We start from the raw sequence: 19,886 nt of genomic DNA, 5'->3' as shown, positions 1-19,886 counted from the left end.
GCTGATTCTCTATGTGTTCTTATGGGTGCGGCGGTGATTCGTACTTTCGGGTATAGGCTGCGGCGGTGACTCGTATTGAAAACTCGTGGTCGTGACTCGCCTTTTTTGCTATAGGCGGTGGCGGTGATTCGCCTGTCATGTATTCTTACGGACTCTGTGGTGACTCGCCATGTGTTCTTATGGGTGCGGTCGTGAATCGTACTTTTAGGTATAGACATCTCTCGAATATCGTACTTTCGGGTATAGGCATCACTAAACAGGAAATTCACTAATCCGCAGTGCATTGTGCAATTTTGAAAACCAGATGTTGGCGGTTGTATTTTGACCTGTGTGACCCACTAAATACGTCCGTTTTGGAAATTCGGAGCGCGCACTATCGTATCGATTATTCCACTAATCCAGTCGGTGCTATTACATTCAGCAGTATTCAGTATTCAGCAGCGACACGAAAAGCGACCAACAAATAACCGCGCTCGTAAATTAAAACTTCAAAAAGTGTAAAATAGATTGCAAATCCCGCGATCGCTGACAAGATAACGTCTCGGGCATAACCATTTTTAGTGACTTGGTGTTACAAACATACCGATCGCTCACGCGGTGAAATTTTAGTAATCAGTTTGTCACAGAACTTGATTTCGCTGGTAAGATTTAAACCGACTAACAGAACCATCAGTGTGGGTAACTTGAATAGCAACAAATTGTCACTTATTTCCGCCCTAACCCTAATCCTTTGTGAGATTAACACATACTCAAATAGATGCGAAATAATTGTAAAATCATACAATCTTTTTAGGAATATTACTTGACTTGACCAACTTTCGGCTCTGTTTTCGATTTCCACACAGTCGCTATAAGTTTCCACGCTTCTAGAATAGGATTGACTTTAGACACGTCATAAGAATCATGGTAATATTCAATCAATGTGTCAATTTACCAACTCGAAATCTCACTCGCGCTACAAGTGAAGCTGAATTGTATTCGAATATGTTAATTTACCGCCGCTCAGCGCCAAACTGACTCTGTATAACAATATTACGTATGTGTGGTATTTCAGAATGGTATAATGTCATTATCAGCAAATATTTCACAAACCTAATCGTTTTCACGAATCAAAGCTAAAGTTGAAACGACAATATCAAGGTTTGAAACCTTACAACTCGATCAGTGATTTTTTATTCAACTGTAAAATAAGTTAATATTCTGTAAGACACGACAAGTATTGCTCGGGTAATGTGATATTGAGATTACCAAATTGTATATTGAGTATACGAGATTTGAATGTTTGACTAGTGATAGACTGAAAAATATCTCGCAAGAGAATCCATGTGTTATAATGCAGGCTATCGTGATACAAACAAATTCAATACGGAATACCTATTAACCAATTGGTCCGCAACCCGAGATTCGAGTGTTCGATCAGTGCTCGATAAAAATTATTTTCATGTATACCAACTCTTGCGTTGCGGTGAAGGGTGTTACGATATGAGCAAAGTTTTAATAAACACCATTATCAGCACCCCGATTGAGAAAAAACTTGATTCGTATGTATGAAAAGTGTTTGATTGGGAATTTATCTATTTCTCACAATCCCGCCACTGTTTTGAGGACTGGTATTATATGATTATTAAATAATATTTCACAAACTCAAGCCACTGTTTTTGAGGAATGGTATTATATGATTATTAAATAATATTTCACAAACTCAACCCTAATCGTAAGACTTGAGAGAAATCGCGTATTCGCTTGATGATAACACGCATGCGACAAAAAACATCAACGCGATTTTTTGTAAACTGATCATACTAATCAGGGTATTTACCATCACGCTTCTAGAATAGGATTGACTACTAAAGGTAAATTCAGATAATCCAAAATGAAATATCTCAACTTTGACATAGTCTGAATTGAAATAGATTGACGAGCATAACTACCAACTTTCACCCACTAACATTTCGAAATTATACGCACATTGATTTGAAACAAGTAATGTAACATCACAAATCTATTCCCGATCCAGCTTTCCGTTTGTCAAAGAGACATTTTAACATCTTACCATACTCAAAAGAATTATTCACAACATTAACAAGTGTTTAAAGTCTAGTTTTCACTTACTTGACTATATCACTACAACTCGCAAACTTGAATTAATTCATCCTGACGGTATTCGTATGACCGATAATTTTTATTCAACTGTGAAAGTCGTTACTAATCTATAACACAAAGTAATCACTACTCGGAAAATCTAGTTTTCACTTACTTGACTATATCACTACAACTCGCAAACTTGAATTAATTCATCCTGACGGTATTCGTATGACCGATAATTTTTATTCAACTGTAAAAGTCGTTACTAATCTATAACACAAAGTAATCACTACTCGGTGCATACGACGAGATTTGAATACTCGGTCTATGATAGCAATTCGCACAAGTGAATCCAAGACATCGGGCTGTGAGAAAATCTTCACGATGTTGTTATTACCACATTGACCTACTGCCTTATCCAACGTACTCAAAGTAAGTAGACACGATTTCAGTAATATACACAATCATTACAACTTTAAACTATACTAATCAATCTCGGTCGTATTCACATATCACAGACCTGTGTTTTTTTTTTATTCCTTCAGTAAAATGTAGTCGTATTAATCTGATGATAACGTGCACACACAAGAAACATCACCGCGATTTTATAATTGATCACCCGACTTAGGATACCAAAAAACATTACCGGGATTTTTATAAACTGGCCATATTACTCAATACATCTATCAATATCAGAACGCAAGGTCCAATACCGAAAGAAAAGTACTTTTAAAGCCGCCGAAAGACGTTACCATCACAACGAAACAATTTGTACTATGTTTGCCAGATGTATCCTATAGTTAGGTGTACTAGAATTATTTGTCTAACACATACACCGACAATGCAATAGAAAATTTTTCCGTTGTCATTCGCAAAAGTAAATGTCATCACAATCTCTGTCACTAAAAGACGTTACTTGTATGTGATTGAATCCCTAGCAACTCACTAAACCGAACAAAAGGTTTGTTACCCAGGGAAAAAATAGATTTCCAAAGGAAAAGGGGTTTGTTACTCTAGGAAACGATAGACCTCCAAGTGAAAATGTATTGCTACTCTGAGTAAACGATAAATCTTCAAAGGACAATGGTATTTTTACTCAGGTAACGGCTGGCCTCCAGGTGAAAATGATAATTTTACTTGGGTAGGTATCGTATGTTTAGTGTCGTTGGTATTGTTAAACGTTGTCACCGGTAGCCGTTGGTATACTATTATGAGTGTGAAAAGGATTTGCACGCCCTGTGCAGGGTATCGCGATGGTGAACATATTTCTCGCGTGACGAAACAAGATCGACGTTTAAATGTTAATGCATGCATTTCGATTACCGAGTTGCTGTACAATAGAGATGACTCTACATTAGACCGCGCTGTGTAATTCGATTATAACCACAAGACCGCATGTAAATCTATTCGCACAACTCGATGATGTTGATATAGTGTTACTATAATTAATTATTACCTATTTACACAACATAAAAATAACAATTCATGTCGTAGTAAGTAAGTTTCTTGAACTCGTGCTTGATGAAAACGAATGGTGACAAGTATGTTTTTGTGTTTGAGTGAAAAATAATTATTTAGAGGAGTGACATTTTGTGACCAACGAATGCAAATCGATCATGATATTACAATATATGCTTTCGTCAACATACCGACTTGGTGTAGAAACACTTTTACGTTTTTTTTTGAATAACTGGATTCTCGAGACTTGCTACTTGTACGATGTACCGTTGGTGTGCAAACTATAACGACCATTTTGTATGATAGTATGTTTTAGTTGTATTGTTGTGAGGACAACCACGTGATGACTCAGCACTTTTCATTAGCAAAGTAGATTGATTTGTGTGTAAGATGTAAGCACCGTAACTAGAAAACATATGTACTCTGTTGTTGGAGTAGCTGATTTATTGCTATGGCATGGACATATCCTGAAGCCTTGGTTGGTTTGTTGTCTTACGAAAGATGAGGCGACCTCGGTGTCGTAAATTGTGTTAACTAAACTCGGATGGATACCACAATTGTGCTGGACTTACACATAGTATTCGCATACTGTACACATACAAACTTTTGTGTAAACAACTCTGGTGTTTCTGTTAGTACTAGTTCTGTGTTGAACTACTTGATTATTAAGATACATGAACACCATTCAGACAATAAAGTTCTTGAGGTATCGAAACAGTTTGAAAGCACCACCAATCATTGTACAGGTTTGTAGCATGGAAATATCAAGTATTTTCGTGTAACATGAATATATTTCATATGCCTTCGGTAAGAAATGAGTTATCTGGGATAATAATTCCTACAGTAAAACTTGTTGTGTTTGATTGCATACTTTTTTATCGTTGTTCGTTGTGGTTTTGAAAGACGAGTGAGTTTACATTTAAATATAGTAAGCGGAACAACTCCAGTAATAAATTTTACTCGTTTGAAAATCGACAACGGAAAAAATACCGATGAATGGGGTAACAGTATTAATATGAGTGGTATATTATTTTTCGTGTTATGCAACCAATCTTCTAAGCAGAACTTGTCAATAATTTATCATGTCATAGAAAAGTCGGTTGTTATGAATTCAAAACAAATGTACTTCGCTTATCACGATGATGGAAATTATGATCAACGCAGTATTTCGAAGTGGTATGTTCAACAATCACTAAATGACAAAAATATCAAACTGTGCATACAACTCGATTAGGTAAACAATACAGTTACAAATCGGATGTAAGCTTGATTTACAGATTACAGTCTGATGATGTAAAGCTCGACCACTCCAGTGTGTTTATTGCAAAGTATTTGACACAAACAAAATATTGAATGAAGACTTCGGTTTCATTACCAATCTAGTGAAAATTGTTTTCTATTGGATGGATATGATTTACCTTTAGAAAAACGATGTAGACCGATTAAGCGACGTTGTTTCATATCCGTCGAGTGAGTAAAATTTCTTTGGAGTTCGGTTTAGTGAGTTGCTAGGGATTCAATCACATACAAGTAACGTCGTTTAGTGACAGAGATTGTGATGACATTTACTTTTGCGAATGACAACGGAAAAATTTTCTATTGCATTGTCGGTGTATGTGTTAGACAAATAATTCTAGTACACCTAACTATAGGCTACATCTGGCAAACATCGTACAAATTGTTTCGTTGTGATGGTAACGTCTTTCGGCGGCTTTAAAAAGTACTTTTCTTTCGGTATTGGACCTTGCGTTCTGATATTGATAGATGTATTGAGTAATATGGCCAGTTTATAAAAATCCCAGTAATGTTTTTTGGTATCCTAAGTCGGGTGATCAATTATAAAATCGCGGTGATGTTTCTTGTGTGTACACGTTATCATCAGATTAATACGACTACATTTTACTGAAGGAATAAAAAGAAACACAGGTCAGTGATATGTGAATACGACCGAGATTGATTAGTATAGTTTACAGTTGTAATGATTGTGTACATTACTGAAATCGTGTCTACTTACTTTGAGTACGTTGGATAAGGCAGTAGGTCAATGTGGTAATAACAACATCGTGAAGATTTTCTCACAGCCCGATGTCTTGGATTCACTTGTGCGAATTGCTATCATAGACCGAGTATTCAAATCTCGTCGTATGCACCGAGTAGTGATTACTTTGTGTTATAGATTAGTAACGACTTTTACAGTTGAATAAAAATTATCGGTCATACGAATACCGTCAGGATGAATTAATGCAAGTTTGTGAGTTGTAGTGATATAGTCAAGTAAGTGAAAACTAGATTTTCCGAGTAGTGATTACTTTGTGTTATAGATTAGTAACGACTTTCACAGTTGAATAAAAATTATCGGTCATACGAATACCACCAGGATGAATTAATTCAAGTTTGCGAGTTGTAGTGATATAGTCAAGTAAGTGAAAACTAGACTTTAAACACTTGTTAATGTTGTGAATAATTCTTTTGAGTATGGTAAGATGTTAAAATGTCTCTTTGACAAACGGAAAGCTGGATCGGGAATAGAGTTGTGATGTTACATTACTTGTTTCAAATCAATGTGCGTATAATTTCGAAATTTGAGTGGGTGAAAGTTGGTAGTTATGCTCGTCAATCTATTTCAATTCAGACTATGTCAAAGTTGAGATATCTCATTTTGGATTATCTGAATTTACCTTTAGTAGTCAATTCTATTCTAGAAGCGTGATGGTAAATACCCTGATTAGTATGATCAGTTTACAAAAAATCGCGTTGATGTTTTTTGTCGCATGCGTGTTATCATCAAGCGAATACGCGATTTCTCTCAAGTCTTACGATTAGGGTTGAGTTTGTGAAATATTATTTAATAATCATATAATACCATTCCTCAAAAACAGTGGCATGAGTTTGTGAAATATTATTTAATAATCATATAATACCAGTCCTCAAAACAGTGGCGGGATTGTGAGAAATGGATAAATTCCCAATCAAACACTTTTCATACATACGAATCAAGTTTTTTCTCAATCGGAGTGCTGATAATGGTGTTTATTAAAACTTTGCTCATATCGTAACACGCTTCACCGCAACGCAAGAGTTGGTATACATGAAAATAATTTTTATCGAGCACTGATCGAACACTCGAATCTCGGGTTGCGGACCAATTGGTTAATAGGTATTCCGTATTGAATTTGTTTGTATCACGATAACCTGCATTATAACACATGGATTCTCTTGCGAGATATTTTTCAGTCTATCACTAGTCAAACATTCAAATCTCGTATACTCAATATACAATTTGGCAATCTCAATATCACATTACCCGAGCAATAATTGTTGTGTCTTACAGAATATTAACTTATTTTACAGTTGAATAAAAAATCACTGATCGAGTTGTAAGGTTTTAAACCTTGATATTGTCGTTTCAACTTTAGCTTTGATTCGTGTAAACGATTAAGTTTGTGAAATATTTGCTGATAATGACATTATACCATTCTGAAATACCACACATGCGTAATATTGTTATACAGAGTCAGTTTGGCGCTGAGCGGCGGTAAATTAACATATTCGAATACAATTCAGCTTCACTTGTAGCGCGAGTGAGATTTCGAGTTGGTTAATTCACACATTGATTAAATATTACCATGATTCTTATGACGTGTCTAAAGTCAATCCTATTCTAGAAGCGTGGAAACTTATAGCGACTGTGTGGAAATCGAAAACAGAGCCGAAAGTTGGTCAAGTCAAGTAATATTCCTAAAAAGATTGTATGATTTTACAATTATTTTGCATCTATTTGAGTATGTGTTAATCTCACAAAGGATTAGGGTTAGGGCGGAAATAAGTGACAATTTGTTACTATTCAAGTTACCCACACTGATGGTTCTGTCAGTCGGTATTTATTAAATCTTACCAGCGAAATCAAGTTCTGTGACAAACTGATTACTAAAATTTCACCGCGTGAGCGATCGGTATGTTTGTAACACCAAGTCACTAAAAATGGTTATGCCCGAGACGTTATCTTGTCAGCGATCGCGGGATTTTCAATCTATTTTACACTTTTTGAAGTGTTAATTTACGAGCGCGGTTATTTGTTGGTCGCTTTTCGTGTCGCTGCTGAATACTGAATACTGCTGAATGTAATAGCACCGACTGGATTAGTGGAATAATCGATACGATAGTGCGCGCTCCGAATTTCCAAAACGGACGTATTTAGTGGGTCACACAGGTCAAAATACAACCGCCAACATCTGGTTTTCAAAATCGCACAATGCACTGCGGATTAGTGAATTTCCTGTTTAGTGATGCCTATACCCGAAAGTACGATATGCGAGAGATGTCTATACCTAAAAGTACGATTCACGACCGCACCCATAAGAACACATGGCGAGTCACCACAGAGTCCGTAAGAATACATGACAGGCGAATCACCGCCACCGCCTATAGCAAAAAAGGCGAGTCACGACCACGAGTTTTCAATACGAGTCACCGCCGCAGCCTATACCCGAAAGTACGAATCACCGCCGCACCCATAAGAACACATAGAGAATCAGCAGAGAACCTGTAAGAATACATGACAGACGAATCACTGCCGCAGCCTATACCTGAAATTACGACTTATACCAACACGAGTATTTCAATGCGATTCACCGCCGCAGCCTATACCCGAAAGTACGAATCACCGCCGCAGCCTATACCCGAAAGTACGAATCACGACCACGAGTTTTCAATACGAGTCACCGCCGCAGCCTATACCCGAAAGTACGAGTCCCGACCGCTTCCATAAGAACCCATTACGAATCACGGCCGAGAGGGGGGTCTAAAAGTACGAGTCACCACCCCCGGTTTCCCAGCCGCTCGCCGCCGCGCCTATACTACCCCATGCAAAAAACGTTAGTTCGCGACCGATCACATATACTACTAACGTATGCTGAATAAACTTGAAATCGGAAAATCTGAGTCAATTTGAAAATTTGTACTCCTTTACTCGAAAATATTTCCATGAACGGCGGTCGCTCTGCGGATTTACATATAATTCATGGTTATTGGTGTGTGTTCAGTCCAAATTTCATATTTGTGACTACTCTCATCTAGAGTCATAACCTTCCATGTCATCAAAATATCCGTTGGGATTGCTTGCATTCTTGTTGCATTTTGTGATATGACGATAAAGGGGGCGCGACATTTTTCACTGTCATAATGCGGGGCGTGTCGAAAAAAGTGCTCTCAGCGAAAAGAGTGCGTATTCACACCAAAAAGGCCCGAAGAGGATGGTACACGAAAACAGAACCAAACTACGAATTATATCGCGTTCACAAGTCCTATGTGCCTACCTGCGTACCGGCCTACGTTCCCACGGGCATGCATAGTTTCGCTTAAAATGTTGTACTCGATTTGTGCAGGGGTATAAGTCTGAGGTAGGTTCAGGTTTCGTCTGTCGTGGGTGTATATTCGCACCCGTATATTAGCGGTGGTACATATAGGCGGAAATATACACTCTTTTCGCTAAGCGTGTTATTCGTGAATTCAGGGAGTATATAGGTCATTAGGCCTCTCTTTGTCAGTATTCGAAAACCTCCGAACATATTTTGATTCACTGCTCAACATTTGATTTCTATCGTACTTTCCTTGTTTCTAAATGTGCTAAATTGAATGTTGATTCCTGCCTCAAAATTTTCCACATCGAGTACCTAATCACCCCCTTCACTATTGAAATTGTGTAGTCCTGCGACCATAATTTGCGGATAGTCGTAACTGTTTTATTGTCCTCCGCTCCGAAATTTCCTTTTTCCGGCCTAATATTTCGTTTTGCTGAAATGGTATTTTTAAATGTTATCTCTTCTATCCAATACGTACCTCATCATTGACTGCTTTTCATTTGATGAACCATTATTGACCGTTGTGCAAAAGATCAACAGGTGATAAGCGCCACTTTTTCTTTTACTGAACAGCAACAACAACAACAACAACAAAGCCATTAGGTTTACTCGTAATCATTGCTACTTGCGGTAGAGGTTAAATTGCATCACAACAGAGCGACATCATTTTATAATCTGGATAATACTACCATGCATTACACTGGCAACAATTTTGAACGAAAAATTTGTTGACTTCGATTTTGCACTTGATTCAGGCTAATTTTGGCCTGCTGATTCCAAAAATGCCACTGGTTTTCTTCTATCACGTCAAGTGTTTGCTCTACAACATATGCCCAAAATATGCAAATTTTCAAGAATTTAGCCATATTACTTTTCCATACCATATAAAAATCCACACTTTTATCATATAATAAGTTATCTAGCTCAGGGCTCAATTGAATTATTAAGAAAAAGGGTACTGGTATCGATCTAGGTCGATGCTTTCTCCCAATTTTGGTTAGAGGATGCAACCATCTGAGGATATTTCACACGCATATTTGATGAAAACTGTAGGATATGGCAAGAAAAATAAAGATTACATTTACCATCAGCTATAGGTCCAATGCCCCAGTCAGCTTATCCAGTGTAACTTTAAACTGCTAAATGCTCGATAATTTGGATCAAGATGAAGATCTTAGGGATAGCAGGCCTAATGATGTAGATTTTGAAATCGAAGATGATTCAGAATGTAGAGTAGTCCATCAACACAAGTTATTGATCTGACATAAGCTTTGGGACTTGGAATAAAAATTTTCGAAACTTTTTACATCCTTACGAAGTGGGAAAAGATTACTTGGCAAAGTAGAGAAGGTATCTCACTTTCGATCAGGAGAATCAGCCTATTCTTTGTCGGCCTACTTTAAGTAGCTTTTTGTACTGCCATGGTACTGGTATTGGCATGATACTGTCGCCATGGATTACTGGAGGAGTTAGGAATCCCGATTTAGAACTCAAGTGAATGATAAATGGCTATAGGTAGTTCAAAAAGGATCCTAAAGTGTGGCATTCTACAAAATGCCAACGTCTTGGGTGCAGTAATAATTGCACACTCAGTTATTCTTCGTGAATAATACCGATACATTGAGAACAATACAGAAACATAGAATTGTTGCAATATTACGAGCACGATTGGATCATATGTGTCAGCTTTTGAAATATTGTGTTTTCTTCGTTTTTCAGACAATAAGGATGCACAGCACGTGCAACCCTGATACACATGTGCCACTGCCATATGTTTATGTCGGACAGCGGACATTTAAAAAAAATCTAGAATATTTTAATAATTACCCTGAAAACCTTGACATAGTCAGAGATGGTCAAGGAGAAAATGTCCCCCAACATCTGAAGATGATAGGGATAAGATACCAGAGTAGATTGGAGCTCACATATGTTAGCTGACTATTGCTCGGGTATAAAACTAGACAACCTACAGAACTATGGGTTATTAGCGTTATATGTACCCTGAAACTCGCACTTTATTTGTTATGTACAAGCAATATCAGCTTAAATCAACCAAATAAAGCAGTACAAATGTTTATTTGAAGTCTAATGATTTACTTTCGACTGGTTGTAGTTTTTGAAACGTTTTACAAAATAAACACAAAATATTAAAAGTACTGCTATTATGTGGGTTTTGAGGCAATGGGGTGGGGGGTGCCTAACCGAAAAACTTGACGAGATAGAGAAAAACAGTAGTCATTTTTGAATTCAGCGCACAAAAGTTAGTCAAAATCAATTGTCTGATCAAAATCAACAACAATTGTGTTGACCAGTGATTAATTGCAAGAAGGCAAGGAGTTTCAAGCTTTTCAGAGCTATCCATATAAAACCTCCATTATGTATCTTGTTCAACTTCAGATCTTGCGATCTTGTGGTGGCAGAGAGTATACTCGTCTGACGACATAGTTTTGCGTAGTCCTTTTGTAAGACGAACGTTTGGTTCGTAATATCCCCGTATGACTGCTATTTCTGCTACGCTTGCAGTTGGCATCTAAACAAGTCATTAGCTTTAGAGTTATTGACATTCAAATAGAATCAATTACCAATATAGCATCATGAAAAAAGTATAATTTGAAAAGTATTCAAAGGCAAGTAACGTACGTCGACGACAATATCCGTATCTTATTGATGTATGACGCCAAGCAAAAAACATGGGCAAAAAATTATCGTTAGCATTAAGTGGATAATATTGACCAGTGATTCCCAACCGCCGCCCCCAGCTAGCCTTCTTGCGGCTCCCAAAATATAGCAAGAAATCGATTTATGACAAAAAATTAAAACTTATATTTATAAAATACTCTTGTTCGGCTTGGTCTCTGTAGTTTTTAATTTTAGAATTGCAGGAAAGCTGTGAGTAGATTGCTACCGTTACGTCACTGCTGTTTCAATGCAATTTGCTCAAACTTTACAGTTGAACGAGCAGTAGCTATAGATATATATAGGTATTGAAAACTTTCAAAACCGGAGGAAAATCCTGAAAAAATGGTAAATTTTTTCCACTTTGTGGTAGCTTGACTAAAAAAGGAAAGTTGGCTCAGCTCCCGGAAAATACAGTTTTTCTTTCACATTAACAGTTGGTTGACTGAAAAAAGGTCAACTTTCCAGCCCAGCTCCCGAAATAGCCGCCTTAGCGTACCTACAGTGCTGACTTAATGTATATCAGTCGCATTTTGCCCTATATTCAACTAAAATTCTCAAAAAAGAAGACAAAATCTCAAAAAATAGGACATTTGGGCAGCATGATGGTAGTCCTATAGCCAGGGCCGTAACTGCCGCACCCCAAACACTCCAATTGAGGCGGGCTGAGCTCGAAGGAGGCTCAAAATTATTTCGTAAATTAGCATAATTATACAGTATATTTTAAAATTTATGCAACTTTTTCAAAAAATTTTCGCACCATGCGTGAATTAAATTCGCCACATATATTCATTATTGGATACTCTTCCCCTTGAAAACATTAGGCAAGATTTATAGAAATATGCATCTCGGCGTTGGCCATTACAGCACCACAATGCAGCCAGACATATAAAGTTTTAGGCCATGTAACATGCGACTCCAAGAAGTGTGCCAGAACGATCGGCAGCGAGAAAACAATGGCCGTAAAGGACTGCTTTTATGCTGACCAAAAACTTCGTTATATATACAAAATACATATAGGTTTAATTGTCCGTATAGTCACCTAAATGACTGGCGCCGAATGTTCCTGTCTTGGCAATCTGAACCTCACAAGACAAATACCATCCCACAGGAAAAATAAATTATATACCAGTGAAGAAATACCAATCTGAAATCATGTGATCTCTCAGTTTAGTAGGTTTGGGCAATCCTACATTTTTTGATATAGCAGACTGGAGGTCACGAAATAACATCATGTAAAAAAGTCGTACCAAGGGGTCCGCCCGTCCGAAGATGTTCAATTTTACGTGGTCTACAGTTTCAAAGACACCTCTCACTCAGCTCTACCGCTAAATCTGATCACGTGAGCAGAGAGGACAACCATGCAATTCCCGATCTTATTCACCGATTTCATCATGAATTATCGAAATATTCGCTCTTCGCGCTGGCCCATTAAACTATACAACTTGCAACAATGCAGCAGATAAGTAGCGGTAAACAGTGTACAGTTTTGATATCACGCCAGGGCAATAAAACATCTCCGAAATAGCCATCAAAAGTCGATTGTTCCGAACAATGGGAGCGCGGCAACACAATGATCTAACAATCTCTAATGGCGTCGAGCGATTGATCGGAACAATGCCTATTTTCATTTTTGATGACTATTTGGGTCCGTTTCATTGCCCTAGTATTCGTGCGGCCCCAACCGTACTCTGAAATTTTAAATTTGGCCCTCACACCGAAAAAGGTTGGGAACCAGTGATATTGACCGTGAACATTGTAACCGGTCTGTTATCTTCTGCTGACAGTGAACCTGACTGAATCAGTTGTTGCCTGTATGACAGGGCTGTAAAGTAGGAGCTTCGCTAACTTTTTTCTTAATGGAGACGGAGTCGGACTTTCCAAAATTTTTTGAGCACATTTTGGAATTGGAGTCGTAAAAAAACAATGACTGGTATCGGAATCGGTGCAAATTCTCCTGACTCCGACTCCAAATTCTTTAATATCAAAGCAAGGGCTTTCAAAGATCTCCTAAAATAACTCATAATAAATAATATAGGATTTGTATTTACCAAGAATCACTGTTATTAGTAACGATATTGATAACATTGGACATTATTCGCCAATTGCAATTCAGTTGCATAGAGGAAGAACATTGCAAGATGAATCATCGAGACCAACGCAAAATTTCTGATGCTATCGCAAATTAGTGCAATTTTTTAAATTATGCTTTGATATTGTGAAAGAGTAGCCTAAATAAATCGTTTGGTTTTGTAAGCCACAACAACACTTGTAAAATTGATACAAATAAATCCAACCGCTGATTCCCACTTGACAAAATCAAAAATATTTCTAGTAATAAGTAGCTTAACCGCTTGGGTCGAGAAAATCTCTAATAAAGAGTGCAAGTATAGTCCTAGTCCATGAATACTTGACTAAGTGCATGTAGACATATGCTGTTTGCCTACTATCTAGATTTCGTTTCTGACCACCGTTTATTAGTAGTGAAAGAGGGTGTGCTTGTAGTGTGTAGTGAGAAAATTTATACATTTCTATAATAGTTGCTGACTCATACACAAGAGCTACACGTTTATTGTTCTTATCCACATTTTAATTATAAAGGGTGGGATATATATCATGCTTGATTGATTTATACATATTCGAGTATATGAAATGTAAAGTTATAAGTTATCAAAATGGAAGGATATTTAGAAAGAAATACTTCCGTGTTAATTGTGCAATAAGTATTTCGACATGTGCCACAATGTAACAATTTAGCATACCATCGTGAATGATATGTTTGCATAGGTTTAATGGTTGTATTAAAGTCATCAAACCATCACTGGGGCACATAATTTTCGAAGTAAATTTGTAGTAGTGTTAGACTTGGAGTCGGTATATTGAAAATGTCTGGAGTTGGAGCTTGAGTCGGTGGTAAAATCTACCGACTCCCCCGGTCATGCTGGGTGCTCATCTTTTTTTCATTATATATATTTAGACTGGTAAATAGCTTCTTGCACATTCATCGACCGAATAGGTGAAATGTCGAAAATAGCACAAGAAGCTCAGAGGGTTATCCTTCTTGTGATTTGTCTCGGATGTTCGTCTGCTCACAAAGTCGCCGGTTTGACGGTACGGGTTTTCGCTTCGTGAGCACCACTTTACTAAGATTAGCATGGTAATATTTGATCGCAATATCATTCAGAACTACCCAGAATTTGAAGGCAGGCCATCGACGAATTCGACATTATACGGTATGAACGAACAAGGTTGGTATTCCGTCAGAGTAATGACATGATGAGATGATGGCCAACAGAGGCCTATTGCCGCATGTGGATGATACAGCTTTCGTGTTTCCCTTTTTTCAGACTGCCCTCAGACGTCCTACAATTTTCCTAATGTTGAGCAGACTACAAATTATCTCCGTCTACAGCCGCCAGTCCCTGACTTGGATGAATTCACGATCTGCGGCTGGTACACAAAGTTCAGTAGTTCGGGATATGACTCATGGTTTTCTTATGCCAATCAAAAGTCCAATGCTGCATTCCTCGTAGAAATGTCGGTGTCAAGAATTTATCTATATCTGAATGGCATCTATTCTTACGAGTACATCGACCTTTCGGTCAACACAGAATATTATATATGTTTCGCCACTTTTGCGTCATCCACTGGCTATTCTTACATGTTCGTTGATGGTCAGCTCATAGATATATTTCACGGAAACCCTGGTGTCATCGAAGGAGGGGGGATTGCCATCCTGGGGATGCAGCAGTACTCTTCTTATGGCGGAGATTTTGATGAAGATTATTCTGTACAGGGGAAAATGTCCAATTTCATGATTTGGAATAGGGTACTTAGATTTGACGAAGTCAGTAGCATGTATATAAATCCATGCTTCTGCGCTCCCGATTATTTATTCGCGGCAGAAACCAGCAATATTGACATGTTCGGAGATGTTTCCGCCCTTACCACGCAAACATGCCCCAGCGAGTAATATTAGACGGTAAAATTAAGAAGCATATTAATTGTAATTTAGTGACTAATCCTTGAAAACATATAATGTAGCCGTGAACAATGTGATGATCAAAGATTGTGTGATAATTCAGGTGAATACATTCCCTGCTCTTATCTGTGCAGCGATATCGTGCTCAATAAAAGTGAAGTTTTCGAGGAATTTGGAAAATATTTATTATCACTATGATTTGCGAATGACTTTTCTTCGTTTTTTGAGAAGAGCGCGAAGTAGCATCAGAGCACCAATACAAGGTATCGAAGAACGGCAGCGGTACAAAGAGTAAAATCTCTGTGGCATTCAGATCAGTTTGGTCGCGTTCTCAGAGAGGGCGCTGATCGTGCAGATGGCGTTAGAGGCCTCTAACAACTCTGTAAAGCTCTTGGTAATCGATCCGACATTTCATTTGCAAACAACCCGAGCTTGCATACTTGGATGTTTCTTAGAGCCCATTTTATTTTTAGCACTCCAAAATAATGACATTTTTGCCGGCAAATAAAACAAATGTAGAAATGCAGACTTACTAGACAATTATTTACAGGTTTAAATTAATAAGCAATAACCACTAACTCAAAATAAGAAGAGGACATTTTGGCTTTTTTAAGCTTCCTCGGAGGACCACTTACTTTATCTCAAGAAAAGCGGACAAATCTTCTTCAAAGAGGACGTGTATGACAAGCATAATATTTCTGGTTCTACTAATCTAGGTAGATTTTGTTCAATATGATTTGTACGGTGATTTTGACTCGATGGTTTTGTTCAACATTTTCACGATAATTATTCATGCATCAGATGACTGCATTCGTTGACGGAGTAAAGTCTGTGGCATCCTTGAAGAGCCGTGGGTCTGTTAGTAGGACTTCCAATCTTATTTGTTCATTTCATTTAGTTGCGAGCTTTTATTAGTCAGTAGAGTGTGCTTTCGACAATCCATTACGTAGTGTTACACGTCTTCCACCTCATCACGCAATTCGCAAACGTGGCGAGGTAGCGCAGCTGCAACACCAATGGGTTGCGGGTTCGAGCTTCGAGTCCGACCAAAATCGACTCCAGAGGTTGGAGGTTTATCTAGGCCAGGGGTTCTCAAAGGGTAGGCCACAGGAGCATTTGAGGTGGGCCACAAAGCTATTTGGAAAATTTCAGAATTAATGTAGGTTAGGTTATATTAGTTATGTTAATCGCTACAAATATATAATATAATTATATGTAGGTTACATAAAACTTTTCATCTGACTTTAATTAGATTTAGTGGCACGTATGGAGTCCGCATGTCCAAGTCGAAAATGTTAAAGAGAGACGGCGGCTTTTTCCACTGGCTATGACAACCAACGGCTAACAGCAACTAAAATAATTTTGAGTATATAATAACTGGGAGGTAATGCTGAAGTAAACAAGTATTCGGGCATATTCATATGTCGTATGCCGTTGAACGGGATATGCAATGAACTCTCAATGAAGTGTAATTGAATAATAGATTTACTGTACTTCGGCAGGCCGTATTATTGTAAGATATAAATAGGCATAGTTGCAGATTCTGGTAGAGGTATACTGCACCACCGCAACGAATCGTAATGGATTGAGGATTTAACGGAGCCCATTATTCTTTGGAGTCGGTTTAAAATGTCCTGCCTTTCTACATAATGTAAGAGTCACATGAATTGATTGTATTATTGGATTGAATATTTTAACATCGCAACTTAAGTTGTTTTGTACAAGACATATATTTTACATTGTACAGAATGCATATTACAAAAAGCTTTCTCCACTTCTCTGTAGGACCCATTCAGCAATGAAATATTTGAAGTGGCCGAAAATGATTATATTATTCCCCACAATAGTGGAATTAAAATCCCAGACATACAGTGAATGCGGGGATTTGATCATTGTGTTTTGGGACGCGAATGGTGCAGCGGACGATCATATTATACTCGGGAGTTTTAGGCTATGATCTACTAAGCTGTAACTGCTGCACCCATACCCCTAATTAGGGGAGCACGAAGGGGACCAAGATTATTTCGTTGGTTGTTTATTGGAGCATATTTATTCAACTTGAAAAATTTCGTCGCGCTTGGCGCGATTTCGTGTCCCGGGATGTGTAAACTTATATATCATCAGTAATCACGTGAAAAATGCGCATATTTTAGAGAAATAGGCATATCGCCGCTGTTGATTACCACGCATTGAACAGGATTATGAGTCCAAGATAAGAGGTGGGCCACAGCACATTTTCTAATCAGAAAATGGGCAACGGGCAAGAAAGGGCTGAGAACCCCTGATATAGGCTCCTGCTCGCCATATCCTCCGTGTAAGCGGTGTCTTATGAAAAGCCTAGAACTGGGCCGTGCTACAAGTCGGCTGCTACAGAATTAAAATAAAGAAAATTGGCCTGGTTTAAATAACCATAATAGTCGACAAACACCATACAAACAAACAAACATAATTCACAAGATCACTGATTATGACGCCATAATAATACGGAAGATATGAAAAGCGAAAATATGAACATTTTCTGCTTGCAAAACTAATATAATGCCAAGTCTACATCATAGTAAGCATAATTAATTATCATTATCTCGACCATGCCTATTTTATTGCACGATGTGACGATGTCGTGGGTTGATAACGACTTCATCGATCTGTCATTTTGAGTTCACTAACGTTCGTAGCTTTGTGCCGCATATTTCGTATGTTTTGATACGAGCAAACATGTTCTCAAGAATTCCGCAGTGGAAATAGTATCGAAGCTATAATTTTTCTTGATAAATTAATTATCATTAGTGGAAAGAAGCGTATCCTTTCAGTACTCGAAAAAATCATCTTTGACTACGAGACTAGAATCGATTCAGATCTAAGTACTGGAATCATTTTTCCTAACCCTATATATACCTCTATATTAGTTCCTCGATTCAGAATAAATGGGGACTTAATCTGTATTTCAAAAAGCCAGCAAAATGCTATCTATGACTTAGAGTCATGCCTAGTAATTAGAAAATTCAACTCGAATCGAGTAGTGACTTGACTCCTCATTTGACTTGAGTCACATCAGTAGTTATGTAGATCGGTCGTGATGTGCCATAGGGTTCTTATGGGTGCGGCGGTGATGCGCCTGGAAACTCGTGGTGGTGATGCGCCTTTTTAGACCCCCCTCTCGGCGGTGATGCGCCATGTGTTCTTATGGATGCGGTCGTGATTCGCACTTTTGGGTATAGGGTGTGGACGTGATTCGCCGTGAAAACTCGTGGTCGTGACTCGCCTTTTTTGCTATAGGCGGTGGCGGTGATTCGCCTGTCGTGTATTCTTACGGGTTCTGTGGTGATTTACCATGCATTCTTACGGGCGTGGCGGTGATTCGCACTTTCAGGCATCTCTCGCGTGGTGTTGAATATGCACGAGTCACCAACAATAGCCGCACAGACGGAAACGTGGCTTGTTGTGAGGATTAAGCAGTGCGACCTATATTTCGAATGACCTGCGCGCTGAATTGTTTCCGTGCAGTCGCTACTATCGATTATTACACTAGACCGGTCAGTGTGAAATAGTTTGATCGTAAATTATGATATATGATGTCGTAGTTTAGTCGTGTCAAATGACCGCTTTCCTCGCTATTGATTGCCACCTGAATAATACTTTCGGTTTCTTCGCTGTTTCGCACCTATAGAATAGTCTGCTGTTTACAGTCACAACTTCATCGCGATAGCACAATTTTCACACCTCGATCAGTAGAACAACACCGCACTAACCCAGTTGTCGAACATGCTAACGACGATAAATGTGTCTGTCATGTATTCTTACGGGATCTGTGGTGACTCGCGATGTGTTCTTATGGGTGCGGTCGTGATTCGCACTTTCGAGTATAGGCATCTCTCGCATATCGTATTGAAAACTCGGGCTCGTGACTCGCCTTTTTTGCTATAGGGGGGTGGCGGTGATTCGCCTGTCGTGTATTCTTACGGGATCTGTGGTGACTCGCCATGTATTCTTATGGGTGCGGTCGCATGCGGCTATTGCGTCTTATGGCGGGGGTGACGAGCGGCTCTTATTTCTTACGGTGGGGGTCGCATGCGGCTATTGCGTCTTATGGGTGCGGTCGTGATTCGTACTTTCGGTATAGACTGCGGGTGGCATGTCGTACTTTCAGCAAAAAAGGTGTGAAATAGTTTGCTAAATCTAGGAGTCACTTCCAAGGTAATATTTTGGTAATTAGTTTACCACAGAGCCGGCGTAGACGGCGATTCGAATATCAGCAATAACCGCGTTCACAAACTAACACTTCAAAAATGTGTGAAATAGTTTGCAAAACCCCGCGATCGCTGACA

At 38.5% G+C, this 19,886-nt stretch overlaps 2 protein-coding genes and 1 long non-coding RNA gene across 6 annotated transcripts in view; 2 read left to right on the top strand and 1 right to left on the bottom strand.

The window, feature by feature from the left end:
* The window catches only part of LOC145445865 (neuronal pentraxin-2-like), a 540,218-nt gene extending 524,486 nt beyond the window's left edge, over positions 1 to 15,732 (top strand). For 2 of the 4 annotated variants that reach the window (XM_080324024.1, XM_080324025.1), the window contains exon 3: positions 14,927 to 15,732. In XM_080324024.1, the coding sequence (XP_080180150.1) occupies positions 14,927 to 15,552 (626 nt within the window). In that variant the 3' untranslated portion in view covers positions 15,553 to 15,732. Of the gene's footprint in view, positions 1 to 14,556; positions 14,708 to 14,763; positions 14,828 to 14,926 lie in introns of those variants that run through there. The other 2 variants (XM_080324023.1, XM_080324026.1) reach the window with 2 other exon arrangements.
* The window catches only part of LOC145445879 (uncharacterized), a 246,397-nt gene that overhangs the window by 30,725 nt on the left and 195,786 nt on the right, over positions 1 to 19,886 (bottom strand). The window lies entirely within an intron of this gene.
* LOC145445870 (uncharacterized) overlaps positions 14,373 to 19,886 on the top strand; it is a 160,380-nt gene continuing 154,866 nt past the window's right edge. The window contains exon 1 of the mRNA XM_080324032.1: positions 14,373 to 14,385. The gene's annotated coding sequence lies outside the window, so the exon portion shown is untranslated. The remainder of the gene's footprint in view (positions 14,386 to 19,886) is intronic.

The sequence above is a fragment of the Botryllus schlosseri genome, chromosome 9, assembly GCF_051294905.1.
Source record: "Botryllus schlosseri isolate E-star chromosome 9, Bs_hap1, whole genome shotgun sequence".
Taxonomy (NCBI): domain Eukaryota; kingdom Metazoa; phylum Chordata; class Ascidiacea; order Stolidobranchia; family Styelidae; genus Botryllus; species Botryllus schlosseri.
This window is presented reverse-complemented; position numbering and strand designations above follow the sequence as displayed.